This window comes from Macaca nemestrina, chromosome 10, assembly GCF_043159975.1.
Source record: "Macaca nemestrina isolate mMacNem1 chromosome 10, mMacNem.hap1, whole genome shotgun sequence".
Classification (NCBI taxonomy): domain Eukaryota; kingdom Metazoa; phylum Chordata; class Mammalia; order Primates; family Cercopithecidae; genus Macaca; species Macaca nemestrina.
Genome location: NC_092134.1, coordinates 134,592,653 through 134,612,871, shown reverse-complemented (window position 1 = coordinate 134,612,871; position 20,219 = coordinate 134,592,653). Strand labels below are relative to the sequence as shown.

Below are 20,219 nucleotides of genomic sequence, written 5' to 3'. Positions count from 1 at the left end.
TTAGAAAAATTTAAACTAGAATTATCTGCTCATAGTGATTAACAGATGCTGCAAAAGAATTTTCTGCGTTCATTGACATTGGAGATGACAGTGACAGTTGCTTGCAGAGAGTTTCCTATATGAACATCATTCATTTCTTTTAGGATTTTATATTCAATTTTTCTGACAATTCTTGAGTCATATTTGATGACTTATGTTAAAGTAATATTAATGTCATTGACATTTTTATATCAGAAGAGTTTTACATCTGTTATTTTTTTCAAAATTTTATACTTCTATGATTCATTTTTCCATCTCATTTTTGAAGTTTGTATTTTTTTCCTTTTTACTTAATAAAATTACATAATGTATGTATCTTTTATTTTCGCTTAAGAACTAGACTTTCCATCTGTTATAAATTAGATTGTGTCTCTGTTTTCTCATTCTAGATATTTTAATTTGGGTGGTACACAAACAAAGGTTGATATTATGTGAGCAATATTTCCCTATATTAACCAACACGTTCCTAAGCTATTAGATTTCAAAAGCCTGCATTTCTAATTGTCATAATTAAATTTCCATTTTAAATATCTACCAGTATAGACAACATACAAGCAGGCACTAACTATTTTTGAAAAAAGAGAACTAATTAGACTTTTACATATAGCCTGGTAAGAAAGAAAATGCTAAAAAACATATGAGGAGACAAAGTCATCCTATTTTGTTTGAAAGCCTAGAAAAAAGCAGTGTCAGAGACTATTTTACTTAGGTTTTTTGACAAAGAAATCTTAATATTTTTAACTTGGAGCATTTATTTCCTCATAATTTAATGTCTGCTATTATTTCTTAAAATCATTATTGGGGAGCAGACATGACATGATACTATAGGTATATGTTTCAAGAACTTTGCAATAAGGAAGGCAGACAAATAATGTCATAGTAAGGAAGAATTAAGAGCCTTAGGGAGACCTTAGTAAAAATGAGAGCTGTTTCAGCAAGTTTGTGCTGCTTGAAATAATCCCATGGAGCATACAGGTAAGATTCAGGAGACAAAAGGATCATGTGCAGAATCAAAATCCTTGATTAGGCAATGAGATGAAAAATCAAGTAGGAATGGAAAAGATAGAGGCAAGGAGGTTTCACCTAGGATAATAGGAGAGAACCGGGCTCAAACTACATATGGATTGGTCAACTTGGTGGCTTTTGTGGTGAGATCATTCTGTTCTGATTGTTTTTGAACTTCTTAGTGAAAGCACTTAGGCTATCAGTTGAGATAGTAGCAATTTTCCAATATTGAGCCATCTTTATCATCCTCTTTCAACATGGTGGATTATCTTCTGCACAGATTGACTTGTTTATTTACTTCTGAGTATTTTTCCTTTGCAGGTCTACTTATTTTCATGAATGAGCCTCACAGAATGAATTCTGAATGTTTTTAGCCTTTGCTATAATTTCAAAAAACTTAAACTAGAGATATCTGTTCCTATGCTTAACAAATTCAACATAAGAATTTTCTGTGTTCATTGACATTGGAGATGACAGTGACAGTTGCTTGCAGAGAGTCTCCTCTCAACATCATTCATTCCTCTTAGTTTATTTTACATTCAATTTTTCTGACAATTCTTGAGTCATATTTGATAACTTACATTAAAGTAATATTAGTGTCATTGAAATTTTGATATCAGAAGAGTTTTACATCATGTTTTCTGATTTTTTTCAAAATTTTACATATCTGTGATTAATTTCTCCCTCTCATTTCTGAAGTTTTTATTGTTTTCTGCTTTTTTAATGAAACTATAAGATGTTTGTATCTTTTATTTTCGCTTAAGAACTAGACTTTCTGTCTGTTATAAATTAGAGTGCTTCTCTGTTTTCTCATTCTAGATATTTTAATTTGGGTGGTACAAAGAAAAAATGACATTATGCAAGCAATAATTTGCTATATTAACTAACACTTTAGAAATCTCTTAGATTTCAAAAGTCTGCATTTCTAATTGTCATAATTAAATTTCCATAAGGAGATACTATTTTTTTAAAAAAAGAACTAATTAGAATTTTACAAAGAGCCTGATAAGAAAGAAAATGCTAAAAAAAAAAATATGAATACGCAATGTGTTCCTATTTTGTTTGAAAGCCTAGAGAAAACCAATGTCAGAGACTATTGCACTTAAATTTTTTGACAAAGAAATCTTAAGATTTTTAACTTGGGAGCATTTAAATCCTCACAATTTCATGTCCACTGTTCTTTCCTAAAATCATTAGTGGGAAGCAGACATGACGATATCCACTAGTTTTCCATGTATGTGATCTGCTTAGTCTTCATCCTTTAGGGGAGTCATTTTGATTATTCAAAAATTAGAAGAGGAAACTTAGGCTCTGAGATGTAAGTAGCTTCCTATGAGTCCAGAGTTAGCAAGAGAAGAGTTGTTAAACTACAATCTGAGAGATTCCAAATTCTTTGCTTATTCAAGTCATGCTGCCTCTGATGAAATCCATTTAGGTTTTCTTACGAATAGTAAAACTCACAGGCAGGTATAGAACTGATCAAAGATAAAATAGGGGAAAATAGGTCTAATGGCTTCTGGGGAATAGAGGCATAGAACCATACTCATTTCCCTAGAAAACAAAATTGGTTACTTTTGAACTTGTTAAAATTTCTCTCAGCTTCTGGGACTTTCTTTCACTGGTATTGTTTTTCTTACATTCATAAGCTTACTGGAATATCAGGAAATGACCTGAAAATAATTAAATTCGAGCTATAGAAGACAGAGAAGGAAAGAAACCGTGGAACTCCTTCCCCAGGCAGATGACTTAAGGATAAGGAGAAGAGAAGCTTGCTGGAAACATAAAGGAGAAGGGGTCCTGGATGTTCGTACAATGTGAACGTGGCTCTCAGATTCCAGAGTCCCAAACACTCAGAAACAGACACCACCATCAGAAATTGCAAGCTGATTGTTTTATTGGTATACTGAAGTTAGAGCATGACTGCGTGTTTCATGGCGTTTGAAACACTGTTTTCTTCTTATTCACTTCCTGAAAAAGACAAACAAACAAGGAAGATTATAGACAACACTTGACCTGGCAGGAAATGTCTAATCCCTCACTGGTGCACTGCAGTGAGGGAGATGCAAGTCCCTACTCTTGCCCTCTATCCCTTCTACAGCCCCCTTCTCCTTAGTAAGATTTTCTTTGTTCACTCTTTAAGCCATTGCAGGTAATGTGATTTAAACTGTTGCTTAGATGAGAAAGAGAAACAAGTATTGTTATGTTGTTCACGCTTTGTTGCTGTTGCTTATGTAAGGGCTATTTTTACAAAGATAGGCGCTGTAACATATCCTGTAATAGTGAGAATGTGAAACCAGCCTCAATGTCCAGTGACAGGGATTGGTTAAATAGATTTTGGAACCACCAAACAATAGAATAGTATACAATTGTAAAAACAAACTAACCAACAAACACTGAAGAGATCTAAATGAACTCATGTGAATGTTTTCTAAACAATCAATTTTTCCTATGAGTAAGACACAAATCTGAATATAGAGTATGGTATAAGTGGTTGTAATAAAAGCATTATATATATTTATGTAGCAATAAATATTTCAAAAAGTAGATTCCAAAGAGTAAAAGGTGGAGGTTTTGAGAAGGATAGAAGGGAAGAAAGATGAGTTAGGCTCTTATTATTTGGCTCTGTACCCTTTTGTTCACTGAGATTAGTTTTTGTTAGCTTATGCATGTATGACTTTAAATGTAAGTATTTTAAAAATGAGATACCATTTAACAGCTGAAAGTTCAAGGACTATTTAGCGGGAATACTGAACATGAAAGCCTGATGTGAGGCAGGACTGAGCAAAGCATGTCCAGGTGAAAACTTTAAATGGGAGTCTTTGAATTTGAGGAAAGAAAATAGAAAGCCAAAAGGAGAACATGGTTCTACATCCTCATCATCAACGTTATTTAAGACATGTAATTTGAACATAGTGATTTCCAAAATCAGAATTGCCTTCAAGAGCTTCTGTAAAACACAGGATCTTGATACCATATACAAGAATATCTGAATAACAATTTTTAGAAATGTGTTCCAGGACAAGGCAGTATTAACAACTTTTCAATGGACTCATTGGCACAATGAAGTTGGAGAGCTGTAGCAGTTGGAGCCTTCGATGGATAATAAACTGGAATCATACCTGTCATTGAATCCTAGATTACTGGGGAGACTGCTCCTTTGGAGGTCTTGATGGGCGGCTCCCTTGGGAAGGTGGAGGTGTTCTCTCGGGCTTTCCAGGAGGAGGTGAGGGACGATGATGGTGATGGCCTCCTGGTTTCTGTGTGTTTTGTGGCTCTCCTGTAGGAGGTGGGGGACGGTGGTGGTGGCCTCCGTGATGGGGTGGTTTATGCTGAGGGCCATCATCCTTGTTTCCGTCACCAGCAGGGTGTTTCGATAGCTGTCCTCCCAAAGGTGGTCCCTGATGCGCCTCATCTATGAACTGGTCAGAGTCTTCCTCATCTGTGTGAGTTGAAACAAGAAGAGCTGAGCTCAGAGCTGGAAAACCCTCCTGTGTTCATACCTCTCTGTCTTCACCACAGAGCCCTTCTCTCCCTGACCTGCGTCTCAACTCCCAACCTCCCCGATTCCCAAGGCTTCCTGATTAGAACTCCTCTTCATCCACATAAGGGTGATGAAAAATCAAATTTCTTTGTTCATGGTCCCCAGAATCAAGGTTGGGAGAAAACTACTTATATCTCTGAGGCACTGACATTAGTCAATTTCTGAGAAGAAAATGTTGATAAGAAGACACTTGAAAATTCATCAATTCTTCAGGAAAAAATGGAGACAAAATTTATTGAGAATTTATTGGAATTTACCTGATATTATGGAGGGAACGTCTTCCTGGCTGACATCTAGAAAAGAAGTAGAGGATGATGGGAAAAGTTACTTTGTGCATCTTTCGGGGCTCATAGTGTCCTACGAGGAAAAGGGACCTCTGATAACACCCTGTGCATGTCCGTTTGTGACCTCCTCAGTCACTGTCTGATGCTACTGGAAGTGGAGGAAGACGTAAGGGGAAGCAGGGTTGTTACTACACTGAGCATCAACCAGGAACTCAACAGAGAAGGGCCCCTGTTGGTCCTGTTATGATTCCTCAAGCCTTAGTGCTTATTTAGTTAAACTGCCCTGAGTATTTCAATGACATATTTGGGGATTCTTCTGCCCTCTTTCATCTGTAAATATGTTGCTTATGTTTGCAAGCTTTCTCAACAGGAGCCACCAGAAGTAACCACTTGGATACAATCTGACGCATGCCACTCCCAGCACCCTGAAATACTACATGCAGGAGAGAAGAAAATGCCAGTGTTTCACTCTGGTTATTGTCTATCTCTATGTAGACAGAGACAAGTGTTTTACCCATTTCTCTGTCTCGGCAGTAGCTCTGACATGTGTTTATCTCCTTCATGATGCTCAGCCACTGTACAGCAAGGCCAGCATCATCCCTGTCTACCGGGATCAGTACAGGATCTTCACAGCTGCACTTCCCTGACTCTGTCTTGCATTCTCCACGTCCTTCACAGCAGTCCCCTGTCTCTATAAATGCAAATCTCACTCTCTCACTCCCCTGGTACAAATTCTTTATCGGGTTCTATTTGTGCAATCAATAAACTATGAGGCCTTGATGAGGAATGAAGGCACAACAGGTCTTCTGATCCTTGGCATGAGAACTCTGCAGTCCCATCTGTTTTCTCATCCTCCTCTCTTCCCTCCACTTTCCCCCTCTATAGCGTTTGCCCGTAAACCCCAATCAGAGTCACAATCTCTTCCCCCAACTGGTCTTACCTTCACTTGAGCTCTGAACTGAGCTGAAGGCCAGCAGGGCCACTGACAGCAGAATCAGAAGCATCTTGCAGGAGGCTCTGGAGTCACTCCCAACTTTGTGCTGGGAGAACGTGTCAGCTCCCTTTATAAAGACAAGCAGAACAATGGCGCATTTGAGCTCCCTACTGGGTGGGCCTCATCACCTCAGAGACTGGGTTCTGCTTTGCTTACTGCAGGTCAAGTGTATCCCTCATTTCTTTTGGGACTCTAGCCCAGCAGGAAGGGTTGGGTAGGACGTCGTTTGTGTCTAATTTCTAAAAGGTACAACTATGACTTGGATACATGTTTTGACAGAACTGTGTCCAAGCAATCAGCACAGTGTCAGAATTGAACTTTCGACATCATTTGGTTTTCAATCTGTTTGGGAAGACTGCTATTCTGATTTCCACTGTGCTTTTCATTTCTGTGTATATGTGTTTGTGTGGGTGTGTCAGGGGGTGGGGGTTGGGCAGTGATCCTGCAGCTAACAGTGAAGATGGTCAATATCTCTGACTCTTTTTATACCTTATTTCCATCTCTCGTAATGTGTGTGTGTGTGTGTGGATATTTTCACATTTAGCTAAATTTTTCATGTAATAGAGATGGCCTCTGCTTATCTGTGAGATGTGTGAGGACAGCACACTCCTGGGCACGCATAGATGAGAGAAAGCTTCTGCGCATCCTGCTCAGGCTACAGGAACTGTCCAAACTCTGTGGATCTCACTATGCTCAGGCAAGCCTTGGTGCTATACAACACAGGCAAGCTAAAAAATTTGTATTTTAAAAATATCTTTAGGGATTATTAAAGCAAGACTGAACACAGAAACCACCAAGGGATTTCTAGACCTGAACAAACTGAATACATGGTTCCCTAAGTGAGCCACACAATGTCATATAGCTAAGACCTCTACTTTCTCCAGAATATTCTATATAATTCATCCTCTGCTTTATTTCTTCTAACAAATGCTGTAGTCCTCATCACTGATAACTAAGTGGCCACATTTATACATTCAACTTGATGATTTGTAATGCCTATCCAAGCCTCAAATGCCTTGATTGGTCTTCTGTTTTTTATTCAGTATTTATGTCACCTGTTTCATCAGAGTGTTCTTTCACACAGAGGATTTTTTTCTATAATATTCTAATATTCATTCTTTCTCATTCTCTTTCTCACATTTATTTGTTGATATTTTATATTCTGAGTCTACCTTGTCATATGTAATTTTCTTCCTATGTATTTGTTTTTCTCCCCACATGTCTTTTGGGAGATGTCCTTTATTTAATCTTCTAAGTAATGGTGTATGGTACTCCTCACTACCTTTATTTTTATTTTTGTCTCTACAATTGGACAATAAACTATTAAGCTTCCAAAATGTCCTTTCAGCGTCCTGGATTGGTAGCCCTCTTCTCAGCTGTTGATTATCTGTGATACCTACAAATTCCCTGTTCATCAATTCATAAAATATACTAGTCAGTGTCACCAGCTGCACTTTCCATTTCAGACCTTGTGTAGGCCTTGTGTAATTTTTCACTTTTTGTGCATGGCTAGTCTTTGTTTGAGGATAGCTTCATTGGAGGCATGGCTGAGAGACCATGTGACAGAAAATCATAAAGACAAGCCCCTAGCCAGGTGTGCATGAGTGGATCCTGTGCTGTGCATACGAGGGTCTGGTCTGGCCCTTCTGAAGAGTTGCAGATAATAATACAAGAAAGTTTCCTAGTAGATTAGATTTTGCTACAGACAATATTGTTCTCATAAGGGATCCAGGAGGATTGGTATTTTCCCTGGAATAAATATAGACATATTTGAAGTGGGAATGCATTCTTAATTGGCAATTCTTCTCTGGTCCTGTGGGAAGTGGATCAGTTCTAGTTGGGCTTTATGAGTTGTATCGTAGGCACAGAGTACTTACTGAGCCAAGCATCTTCCAATGTGTTACTGGGATTATTGTGTTTGGTTTCACCAGATACTGTTTTCTATCAGACCTGGAGATGAGCAATCCTGTTTAGTTGACTTCAGGTCAACTATCATGTCAAAAAGGAAGGTCAGAGAAAAGAAACAAAGAGGAGTGCCGGGCAGATATTGCCTGATGATGTGGGCAACTGAGAAAACTGCAGGCCTGGTGAAAGACAGATTTCTTCTTGGCACTAGAGTACAGGATAAGAACAGGAAATGCCCCTAAAGGTCGCTCAGCTCAGGTCCCTTCTATGACCTTCTCCAATGTCAGCAATCAGCAAAAGAGACTAGTGTATCCGGAAAGCATAAATATCAGCTACGCTCTCACCAGACAAATCAAAAACAGAGCTGAAAGGGACACTGTCTGTGAGTGAGGGTGGGTGGGTGAAAGGGAGAAGCAGGACTGCTGCAGGAGCTTGGGCACCTAGAGGTGAGTGACAGCCCTCAGCACCACACTTGCCTTCTACTGTGGATGTTCATATTCTGAGGCCCTGAAGGGTCAGTCTTCAATATATGAAATTTTAGGATTCATCTCCCATAATACATCCCAACATTTTCTCAGTTACTGACAGGTATTTAACTAGTGGTTCAAAACTCCTCACTCCCTCCAGCATTAGCTGATCTAATTGTTTCCACCTTCAAAATACATCCCAAATATGACCTCTTGCATGATCTTTACTAGAAGGTTGTTCAGCCCTCGATGCTCTCTCCTGGAGGACTTTAACAGCCTCGACCTGGTCTTGGTAACATTCTTCCCCCAGCACATCCCATATCAGTTCCCTCACAACAATCAGAGTGATCAAATTAGAGCATATCACCCTTGTGCTTTGAATCCCTTGTTTTCCCTTCTGGACTTATGATAAGATGCAAATTTCATGCCTCAGCTCTTTCACTCCCACATGTCTCACTGTTTTTGAAGACCCGGAAGCTCTCTGAATGGAATAGAAAGTAGAATCTTCTTCAACTTCACCTTGCTCTAGTTTGCCTGGAATACTGAAGGATGGTTTGCCAGGAAAGATGAACATTGGCAGAGGAGATAAACTTCTCTGACAGTGAGTGAATTGCATTGAGTTACTTGTCTGGCAGTTTATGTGAATTGGAAGAATTATTGTATTCATTGTATCAACTAAGCATTCTGATAATACAGTTAGCAAATAAACACACTAGTCTTTGAGACTTAACTTTGCTTTGACTTGTTTAAAAACTTTGGTTTCACTATCATGGCAATCGTTTATATTTTTTAATTTGATGTTGATGACCCATAAATATATATTATATATTTCACAATTAATTTAGCATATTTCTATTCTTTCCACCCATCCTAGCCAAATTGGTTATAATAGAAAACATTTCTTAAACATTTACTATATTCCACTTAATCATCAAAACCACTATATTAGGGAGATATGATTGTTACCATTGCCTTAGTTTTACAGATGACATGGCTTAGGTACATACCAAGGTTCTTATAAAGGTAGTAAGTGGAACAGAAGGCAGTCAGTTCTCAGAGCTTACTGTGCTCCATTACTTACTTACTATTCATTTATTCATTTCATTACTACAATATGAGAGGGAAGGAGGTTCAGAAAAGAAACATAAGTTCTGTTACTAGGAGATTATCAAGGTTAAACTTTCCTAAGACTTTAACAGGTGAGGCGAGAAATATATTTTTCCTGAGTAAGTAAGTTTGTTTTAAATTATAAGAACATTTAAGTAGACTTCCAGTAAACTGTTTTCCTCCTTGACCTCATATAAAGATACTCATACAAATTAATTCCCTTTTTGGTGATTATGAAAACCTTGTCAATGTAGATACTCTATGTGCTTTCTTAATATACACTACATGCATTTTTCTGCTGAGCCATGTTAGCATTGGCAAAATATGAGCATATCCTTTGAAATAGATCAAATGTTGATTCTCATCACAATGAATGTAAAATTTTAGAAATCCAAGAGATAGACTGGTCTGAGTTTTGTCCATGAAGGGACAAATTTGTATACCATTTGCACAGATTTCAGTCTTCTTCCTGAGAGTGTCTCCTGTGTCCTGGCCCCAGAGCTGGTATTACCAAAACAGGTCCAGGTCATTGGTATTATTATTAAGATGTTATCTGAGCTCATGGTCTCATGACCAAGAAAATTAAGGAGTGTGGACACAAAGGGTGAGGCTGGAGCAAAAGTTTAATATGCGAAAGAAGAAAGCTCTCTGCAGTGGAGAGGGGAGTCAGAGTGGATTGCCACTTTTACAGCTGAATCCACAAGCTTTTATAAGAAACTGCTCTCATGTCAGTAGCTATTTTTATTATCTATAAAATTGTCAGCTGGGCGGGTTGGCTCATGTCTATAATCCCTACACTAGGGGAGGCTGAGCAGAGTGGATGACGAGGTCAGAAGTTGGAAACCAGCATGGCCAACATGATGAAACCCCGTCTCTGCTAAAAATATAACAGAAAATAGCTGGGGATGGTGGCTTGCACCTGTAATCCCAGCTACTTGGGAGGCTGAGGTAGGATACCTGCTTGAACCCAGGAGATGGAGGTTGAAGTGAGTGGAGATAGTGCCACTGCACTCCAGCCTGAGCGACAGAGCAAGACTCGGTCTCAGGGGAAAAAAAAAAAAAAAAGGGTGTTGGCACAACACCTTGTTATGTATGTAGTTTTAAAAGAGGGATTTTTTAAAAAAGTGATTAATGAATAACTCACTTTGTTTAGATAAACATGTATGTTTTATCTTAGAAAAACGATTTTTCTCCTCCTGCTTAAGAACCATAAATTACAACTGTAGTTTTTTTATTTCAAAGTGCAGATTTTTTATTATGTAACATCTTGGAAATTGGGATGTGTGGCACATTGTATTTTCCAAGGACAGTCACAACAGTATTTTTCATCTTTATTATCTTCTTATGACAGGACCTTACATCCTCTCTGGAAGGGGTGAGGTGTGATTCCCCCCCCCACCTTCCACTTGGTTGGAATTTTGTTACTGCCGTGACCAATAGAATATGTCAGAAGTGATGCTTTGTGTCTTTTGAGTCTAGATCATAAAAATGCCTTCAATCCCAACTGGTTCTCTAAAGAAACCGCCACATGCTACAAGGAAGCCCATGTTGTGAGGCAGAGGTGTAAAATTTGTTTTTAAAAATAATTGAATACATCACTGTCCCCAAACAACGTAGAATAACCAAGTTTTTTTCAGTGATTGAATTATTATCTGTATCATATATTGCATTTCTATACGTGGATGACTAGCTAAAGATTTATTCGTTATCCCTTTGTACCTAGTATGGTGACATTTTAGACACCTTCGTTTTTTTTTATACTTACAATAGCCCTTTGATTATTTTTGCATGATGTTCACTCTTTGGATGCAGGAATTAAAATTTCAATATGAATGAGTATCATTCCCAAATTCACATACGTTATAGGTATCAGCAGCGTTAGAAAATCCCATGAAGAGAGAGGTAGAGAGCGAGAGAGAGAGAGAGAGAGAGAGAATGACAAGATAACCTTATTCATTCAACAATTCAAAATACATAAAATCAAATAACAAGAAATGCAGAGGATTCAGCTGGAGAAGAAAGACTAAACTTTGATGAAGATTATACACTATAATCTGACTATATATAAGTTTTTGGATAGGAAAATGCACTAATCCAAAAGCACCAATTTTTCAGGTGTTCCTGTGTACATTGATTGCAACATTGTCCTCTCTTCATGTCTGGTTTTGGCTTTTTCTGATTCACAAACTGGTAATTTTCGATTTGTCATCCCTGTTCCACAATTTTGTTACATTTTTTGTTTGCTGTCATCTCCTCTTTTATCCTGTTTGTCATTGGGTATTTCTTTACTATAATTGTATAGGGACATGGGAAAATGGTATGAATAAGTATGTGTGTTCAATGCACTGTGCATTCCAATACCCTTAGGATAAAATGGCAAATATTACAGTTGCAAATGGCTTCAGCAAATGGTCCATGTGTTTACTTTCTTTCAAGTGTATTCAAGTTACTTTACAAGGCAGACTGCTCTTACTGTGTAAGAATCTGCAGTCTTTTCTTTCTTTCTTTTTTTCTTTTTTGAGATGGAGTCTCACTCTGTTGTCCAGTCTGAAGTTCAGTGGTGTGATCTTGGCTCACTGTAACCTCCGCCTCCCAGGTTCAAGCAATTCTCGTGCCTCAGCCTCCTGAGTAGCTGGGACTATAGGCACACACCACCACACCCGGCTAATTTTTTTGTATTTTAGTAGAGACGGGGTTTCACCATGTTGCCCAGGCTGGTCGTGAACTCCTTAGCTCAGGCAATCCACACCTCTGCCTCCTGCTCACCTAGGCGTGAGCCATCGCGCCCAGCCAGCCTTTTCTTACTGTACGCCTTAAAGAGAATATGACCATGAGTTCATAATCAGATGGTTATTTTTCACAAGGTTATTGAATAAACTCAACCTATCTTTGCAACCCTACAAGAAATTTTAAGTGACAAACACCTTTTTATACTCTAATAGGCGAACAAATATGATTTTATATAACAAAAGTACATAGTTTCAAGCCTACCAGTTAATCATCTTTACAACTACCCAAACAAACATCTGTATATGATAAGAAAATATTTTGGGCAGGGCATGGTGGCTCACACCTATAATGCCAGCACTTTGGAGGCCTAGGTGGGCAGATCAGCCTGGCCAACCTGGTGAAACCCTGTCTCTACTAAAAGTACAAACTTCTCAAAACTGATTATATTTACTGTCGGATCCTTTGTACCCTTTCCTCTATCCTTACATGTTTCTCTTGTTAATCTCCCTGTGGAAATATCTCAGACATATGAAGCTCAATGCAATGGAATTCAGAGATCCTAGAGTCAAGGCCAATAAAAGAGCCATGATATCTGTGATGCTTTTCCTCTTATTATTTGCTATTTACTTTCTGTCTCTTCTTACAGTAATTTCTCATTCTAAGGTGATACAGATCACATTGGTCCTTATGCTTAGCCAGGCTATTGCAAGTGTTTACCCTTCAGGCCACTCATTTATCCTATTCTGGGACACAATCTGATTCGGTGCTGTGGCAGCTGAGGTGTGGTTGAAAGCTGGGAAGCCCTCATTCATAGATCATTCTTGTAACCATCTCATATAATCTGGAAAAGAAATGTTGTTAAAAAATTCTTTTGTGGTATTTTGTCCTTATTTCTGGATTCTTCTATCATGTGTGATATTGAATAAATTTCAAATGTTTATCAGAAAATGCTCTTATCTACAGCAATTAAATGTTAGTTACATGTATGTTTAAAATATTTATACAAATAAAAACCATTACACAGGTTACCTAATTATTATACAGGAGTTTTGCCAGCAACAAATAATACGAATAGTGTTTCAGTTTTCACCTATTTGGAAAATTTTAAAATACATATGAAAAATATGCATGGCCGACACACGCAGCTGACCCTAGAAAAACATGGGTTGGCACCGCATGGGTCCACTTACACACAGATTTTCTTCTGCCTCTGCCACCTCTGAGATGGCAAGACCAACACCTTCTTTTCCTCCTCCTCCTCAGCGTACTCAACCTGAAGGCAGCCAGGATGAAGACCTTTATGATGATCCATTTGCACTGAATGAATTGTAAATGTATTCTCCTTCCTTATGATTTTCTTAATAATGTTTTCTTGTCTCTAGTTTATTTATTAAAAGGATACAGTATGTAATACAGACAATACACAAAATATGTGCTAATCTGTTTATGTTATTGGTAAGGCTTCCAGTAAACAGAATGTTATTAGTCAGGTTTTTGGGAAGTCAAAAGTAGTAGTGGAGTTTTGACTGCACACGGGGTCAGGGCCTCTAACCTTCTTGTTTTTCAGGGTCAACTGTATTTACTAAATGTGAAAATAATAATTTTTATGCCTAACAGTTTTCAAATTATAAGAATCAATTTATGAATATTTGTTAGACATTTCTCACAATCAAAAAGCAACCTGTATTTCATTCACTCTTTCTACTTTACTACATTTTCAGTCAGTGATTTATTATAAATCTATAATATATATTATAAAATATATATAATATATATAATCAGTTTATAAATACAAAAATCAGGAACCTGCACATTTTTTTTTGGAATTCACTAATATTTCTCATTATAATTGCAAAGTATGTACATAATTTTGATTTTAATGTATGAATCTCCAACATTTATCTTATGTTGTGAGCATGATTTTTAAATGTATATTTTAATTGATCATGCGCCTCTGGGTGACTGGTAAGTGGAAAAAGGAATGGAGATTAAAAAAAGAATTAGCGAGAATAATTTGTGCCAAAAACATTGAAATTCAGGTACATGCAACTCATATTAGGATTGATTTGATACTGGAAAGGAATTTGAAGTTAGTCTTAGTATGTCAAAACTTATCTAAAATCAAGTTCAAGTAGAGAGATAAAGGATAAAAATGACCAAAGGTCAGTGTTACTAAACTTTGAATACAATGAAATGTGATTTCATTAAGTTCTGTCCCTAGAATAGAGTGTATAATTTATCAGAGCAGCAAAATTGTTAGTCTTTTCTATTACTGTAGCCTGATGACCTAAAAGAAAGCCTGGACACAGGGTAGTTTAATAAATGTTTAATCAATTAACAGTAGAGTAAATGATTGAATGAACTACATAGAAGAGGACGACAAGAGCAAACTTATTCCACCGAAACACGAAGCTTGCATATCACAGATGTTTTCCAGACCTGGCTTATAAATTTATACGTACACTCTCTGAGTTCCAGAATTTCCAGCAGCCAGGGCTGCAAACTCCTCTGGTGCAGAGAATACATCATTAGGGGTAGCCATCACTGGGAAAGAAGCTGTTCTTATAATTGGAGGTGGAAATAAATTAGAATAAAGCAATCAGATGGTTGCCATCACAATGGCATTAAAAAAGTTGAAGATTATGTCTTTTGGTTTCTTCGTGATCACGTTCTTCTAATATTTACTAGCTAGTTATTGTGTAATCACAAAGATTTTTTAGAAATTGAATTAATAATCAGGTATTGTATTAAATTTTATATTAATTACAATGGTTTTTCTTCCTTTCCTTTTTTACTTTAGTAGATTCTCTGTTATTTTCTTGATAGAAAAACAGATCTGCATATGGTAGTAATTTCACTCCTTCCATTTGAATACGTATTTCTCTTCTATGTGTTTGTCTAATGCTAAATAAGATCACTCACTTTCTAATTATCTCTAACAGTGATAAGCTTTTTCTTTGTACCTTTTTATTTGATAATTTTTCAGTGTGTTGCAGATACCCATAAGGTTAGCAGTTACTTACATATTTTTTTCCTCTGCTGACTTCATTATCCAAAACAAATGATGAACATTCCTTAACATTCCTAAAAGAAAGTCTGTTAGGTCACTTAACTAATATATCACTTCAATTTGTTTGAAATTATTTAGTTTTTAAAGTGAGATTTATAGTTATTACCGTTGTTAGAGTAGTCATATCAAAATTATTCATTTTTTCCCAAGAACTTGGGGTATTTCTCTTCTTTTCAATGTTTTGTATAAATCATCATATTAAAGGACTTCCTGTTAGTTGAGGAAACTTCTGTGAAGCCCAGCAACTTCTGAGAGGAGTGAATTCTCTATTAAATTTCATAATATTTTACTTAAATATTAAGTAGTACAACATGTTTAATATATTTTAAAGTCATTTTATATATGTCACTTCGTATTATATATCTCTAAAAACTGTGTTCAGTTTCTCCTGTTTCGTTTTCGGAATGTAGGAAAAAGTATTATCTTTAAAAACACGTATTTAGGCTTTACCTATTTACTCTGAAGATTATCTATGTTTTTCCTTTATTCTTCAAGAATTTTCAGAGTCTTTTGACAATTTTATTGGATTTTTCAAGAAGTTATTACTTTTAGTTCAAAATTTATAAATCATTTCTTCTCACTCATTTAACACTTTAATTTTCAATCATTCTTATTTCTGCTCTCTCAAGCATTTGAGCTTATTGCTTACTTATTTTCTTTTTTTTTTTTTTTTTTTTTTTTGAGACAGAGTCTCGCTTAGTCGCCCAGGCTGGAGTGCAGTGGCGCGATCTCGGCTCACTGCAAGCTCCGCCTCCCGGGTTCATGCCATTCTCCTGCCTCAGCCTCCCGAGTAGCTGGGACTACAGGCGCCCGCCGCCTCGCCCGGCTAATTTTTTGCATTTTTAGTAGAGACGGGGTTTCACAGTGTTAGCCAGGATGGTCTCGATTTTCTGACATTGTGATCCGCCCGCCTCGGCCTCCCAAAGTGCTGGGATTACAGGCGTGAGCCACCGCGCCCGGCTTGCTTACTTATTTTCAATACTCCTCATTGCATTATAAAACCATCAATTTCTAAATTGTTTTCTGACTATTTTGTAAATCAAATCACATCAATTTTTGTATGCAGCTGACTACAATTTTATTTTCAGAATTATCAGTAAATTTAAGTTTTCTGTTTGCTCATATGTTTTTAATATATACATATTTCTAGAATATATACGGTTTGATTTGTATTTGGTTTTCATTTTTAATAATTTCCAAGGGTTAGGATAATCTGATTTATAAAAGTAATCTGTATAATTCCATTTTATTTTGCTTATTATGTTTTCTTTAAATAAATTCTATTAGAGAAGCATGTGCTTTTTACTTTATAAAGTTTGGCACAAATATAATATTAAGTATATTTATTATATTACTTAAGATATTTTTTTAAATTTTATCTCTCATCTGTCAAATATGTCCAAACCTCTGCTACAATTTTGCTATATTTATTATCTTCTATAATTTCCAACATTTTTGTTAGCGATTTTTTCCAAGATTTATACTATTTGGCATAAAATTATCCTACAGAAACACGGTTCAAATATTAGAACAGTTGTAGAATCCATCATAAGCTAGTGGATGACAGAACAGAAGCGGCACCCTCTTGGACAAGCACCACCATTTTAAAGTTCACCTTGATCAAAAACCATCTAAATCCCAAGGAAATCAGCCTAATGGCTAAGGTCAGCATGACCGTAAGCCACAAATGACATCTCCAACCAGAAACATTCCAATTGTAACATAAACCCCTCCCAACCAAAGACATTCCAGCCCCAAGATAACCTCTCCTCCAGAGGGAGGGATGTCAGCCCCAAGATTTCCTCTCCTCTGACCAGAGACATTCCAACCCTGAAATAAACTTCTCCCCCACGCAGAAACATTCCAAGCCTGTAATAGGTTCCCTCATCTTGAAACCTTAAATTGTCTTAGTCTGTAAAAGAGGATACTCCTAACTGGAATCAGCCAGAAATCCCTGTTAGGATTATTCTCTGAAATAAACCTGTCTTTGACTATTGAGCCACTTTAGGTGTTTCATTCCTCTTTCCTTAACTCTTACATTTGGTCCCAAAACCCAGGATGGGAGTTAGAGGTAGAGGCTCTCTTGCAACCCAGGAAGCAGTAGATACAACTGCTCATCCCACTGGATCCTGAGAGTCTCTGGCCACCCACTTCATCTTGTCTCTCACTTCACTTTTCGAGTGATTTGCTTGGGGAGGACAACACTAGCCTGAAGGGGACTATGAGGCTCGGGCTGGGGTCACTCTCCAGTGAGCCTCAAAACCCTCAGGTCTCAGAAATACACCTCTGACAGCCTGCAATGGGTATTTCACTCTCTGCCCTCTTCACCCCTCATCTTCCCTTTCTCTCTCTCTCTCTCCCTCTCTCTCGCTCTCTCCCTCTCTCTCTTTGTCCCTCCCTTCCTCGTGCAGCTCCAGTCCAAGAGGCCCTTTGCCAATTCCAACCAGAACATCCAACATTGAACACTAATCCAACCAACTGGTAAGATCTGCCCTCCCCTGGCTTTCTCGTGGTACCCAAGAAAGTCAGGTCTGTTGTCCCAGTCCCTGGAGGACAAGGGACTAAGCTGGAAGAAACCTTGGGGATGCCCAGTTTCTTCTCAGCTTGTTTATCCTCTTTATAAAGAGGATTCCTGGTCTCTGTCTTTTGTCTGGGGATGCCTGGAACAAAAACAGACATTCTTGACTTCCTCTTACCAGTCCACATGGGTGCCCCAAAATCCCACATTCCTATGTCCTCTCCACTGGGCTGTCTCCTTCACAACCTCACCAGACTTGTCTTACAGGAAGCATAAAGCCAAAGCATTTGGTTTTTTATTGCAACATGGCCTGGCCCCAACACAAATTAGATATAATGACAGCTGATGACCCAAAAATGGCACCTTTGACTTTCAACTTCTCAGGGACCCTGACAACTTTATAATCAAGAACAGCAAATGGCAAGAGGTTCTCTCTATTCAGGCTTTCTTCTACCTTACATCCCGACCCTCCCTTCGTCAACTTTCACCCCTATGAGATCCTTCTTCTTAATGAAAACGCTCCCTGGGTCTCCCCTTTCTCTGACGCTCCTTCCTTCGAAACCCCTTCTTCCAAGACCCCTTTTGACCCTGCAGATGAACTCCCACTATATTCTCATCTTCCTGCGTTTGCTCCTCACCCGTTGGAAGCCTCCACCCCTGTGGCACCTCCTGCCCCCAAGCCTTCAGTCCCGAACCCTGCTCCTCCTCCTTCTCCACCTATTACCCATTCAAAAACCACTCCAACCGGTCAAGCAACCTCTGACATTCTCCCTCTCCAGAAAGCGGCTGGGATTGAAGGCATTGCTCACGTTCATGTCCCTTCCTCCATGTCTGATTTGTCACAGATCGAACAACATCTGGGATCTTTCTCTGAAAATCCCTGTCATTATCACAGGGAATTCCTGAATATAAACCACTCCTTTAAGTTGGCATGATATTTAGATAATTCTAACCTCCACTCTCACCCCTGATGAAAAAGAGTGCTCGGCTTAATTAAAATGGACATCCGAGCTATGAATATATTCAAAAGGCCTTTATGTTTTTCTCTTCATAAATCTTGTTTTCCTGGAAAAGGTTTTTTCCAAGTCAACTGAGCTACTTTTCTCCACTCTGTCTTGCCACTCTTGGTGCATGTATGAAAGGCCCTAAAATGACTTCTGGTGTCCTGGGACTCCTTGGGAAAACAGAAGAGGCCACACAAATCCTGTTTTGGGAAAAATCTCTGTTTTCCTTTTGGAAGCCCTGGAATTAGAGGTGAACAAGTGCCTCTCAAAATCTGTCTTTGTCTTCCAGCTATGGTTGTTTATTAGGCCCTCTTCTTAAAGGGCATCACCTGAAGGCCAATAATCCAATCGGGAAATTAGAAAATAAAAAAATCTTATAACTACTGGATCTTATTCTGGTTGTCCGTGTGGATATATACGTGTCATGTGTGCAATGTCTATTTAAAAAGCTCTAATTAATTGGCCTAAGAAAAATAAGCCCTTGAATCAAATATTTTTAAGGGAAAAGTAAAAGCTGTAGGACTTTTCAGTCCACGTTACTTAAATCTTTAAAACTTACTGGTACAGCAGGATTAAAAAAGTCTTAAGAGTTGTCAGCATACATTTTTGTTTGCATGTATTCATCAAGCAATTTCATACTTATCTCTGCCAAATACTATAAGGTGTCAAAATTTGGCATAGAGGCTACAAAACTATAACTCAGTCCAAACAGAATAATCTTTGCTTTTGTAATTTTTTTAATAAATGAAACATTAATATTGGTTTAATAAAGATAGCTACATCTTGAACTATTTAGTGAAATACCCTAACTTCTCATCTTGTGGCCTTAGGCAGTCTAGTCCACAGACATGAAGGAAGTTTGTTTTGGGAAAGGACTGTTATCATCTTTTATATTAAAGGAAAGAAGATTCATATAAAAATGAATCTTATATGATAAATTCTCATCCCAAAGTAAATTAACTGGTTGTTTAAAGAAAGAAATGTTTACAACAAGTTGGAAAGTTGAGGCATATTAGAGATTGTGAAAGTTGTGAAAAATTTTATAAAAGAGAATTTATGCAAGAAATGTTGTACAATTAAAAAGTGATTAGGCCTCCTGAATGCTTTATAAAATGCCACTCGAACTCTTAGCTGTACAAATGGCCTGCTGTGCAGCCAGGTGAGACCTAAGACACATGGAGGGAAACACTGGAATAAGTCAGACCTTATCTGAACTTCTGTCTGGGTTCTAGGTTCTATACCTAGTACATAATTAAAATCCCAAACTCACCAACAAAAGTAAAGGTTGCTGAAAGTTAACAATGTAACATGTATTTAAGACTATTGAAAAAACAGTTTGCATATACTTTTGGTAAAAAGATTATAAGGAGGCATGAGAATGTGGATTTTTACCTAGATTAAAAGGTTAAAGAATTGTTTTGAAGGTTTAAGCAAGTTTTGGAAAGTTATTTGTAAAGGAAATTCTGTGTGTAAACATATCAGCTAAAGTTGAAGGGGTATCATCCAATTTTTCTGTAAACTGAGCATTAAAGTAAAACACAATGCGTTTCTCTTA

The 20,219-nt window shown here is 37.6% G+C and overlaps 1 protein-coding gene across 2 annotated transcripts; it reads right to left on the bottom strand.

The window, feature by feature from the left end:
* Window positions 1-2,916: 2,916 nt before the first annotated feature.
* LOC105499952 (salivary acidic proline-rich phosphoprotein 1/2) lies at window positions 2,917-5,931 on the bottom strand. 2 transcript variants are annotated; one of them, XM_071070695.1, is made up of 5 exons: window positions 5,810-5,931; window positions 4,843-4,878; window positions 4,452-4,483; window positions 4,164-4,321; window positions 2,917-3,012 (listed from the first exon to the last, which is right to left on the bottom strand). In XM_071070695.1, exons 1-5 carry the CDS (start codon window positions 5,871-5,873, stop codon window positions 3,006-3,008), a joined length of 297 nt encoding a protein of 98 aa, XP_070926796.1. In that variant the 5' UTR covers window positions 5,874-5,931; the 3' UTR covers window positions 2,917-3,005. The 2 variants fall into 2 exon arrangements, with proteins under 2 accessions (XP_070926796.1, XP_011771151.1); XM_011772849.3 differs by having other exon boundaries at window positions 4,164-4,483.
* Window positions 5,932-20,219: the final 14,288 nt, after the last annotated feature.

Excerpts from the sequence above, each read along its gene's own strand:
- LOC105499952 (XM_011772849.3), bottom strand. The coding sequence starts at position 5,873 with ATGCTTCTGATTCTGCTGTCAGTGGCCCTGCTGGCCTTCAGCTCAGTT. Across the intron at positions 4,879-5,809 it reads AGTTCAGAGCTCAAGTGAAG|ATGTCAGCCAGGAAGACGTT; the intron begins GTAAGACCAGTT and ends CTTCTTTTCTAG. Across the intron at positions 4,484-4,842 it reads CGTTCCCTCCATAATATCAG|ATGAGGAAGACTCTGACCAG; the intron begins GTAAATTCCAAT and ends CAACTCACACAG.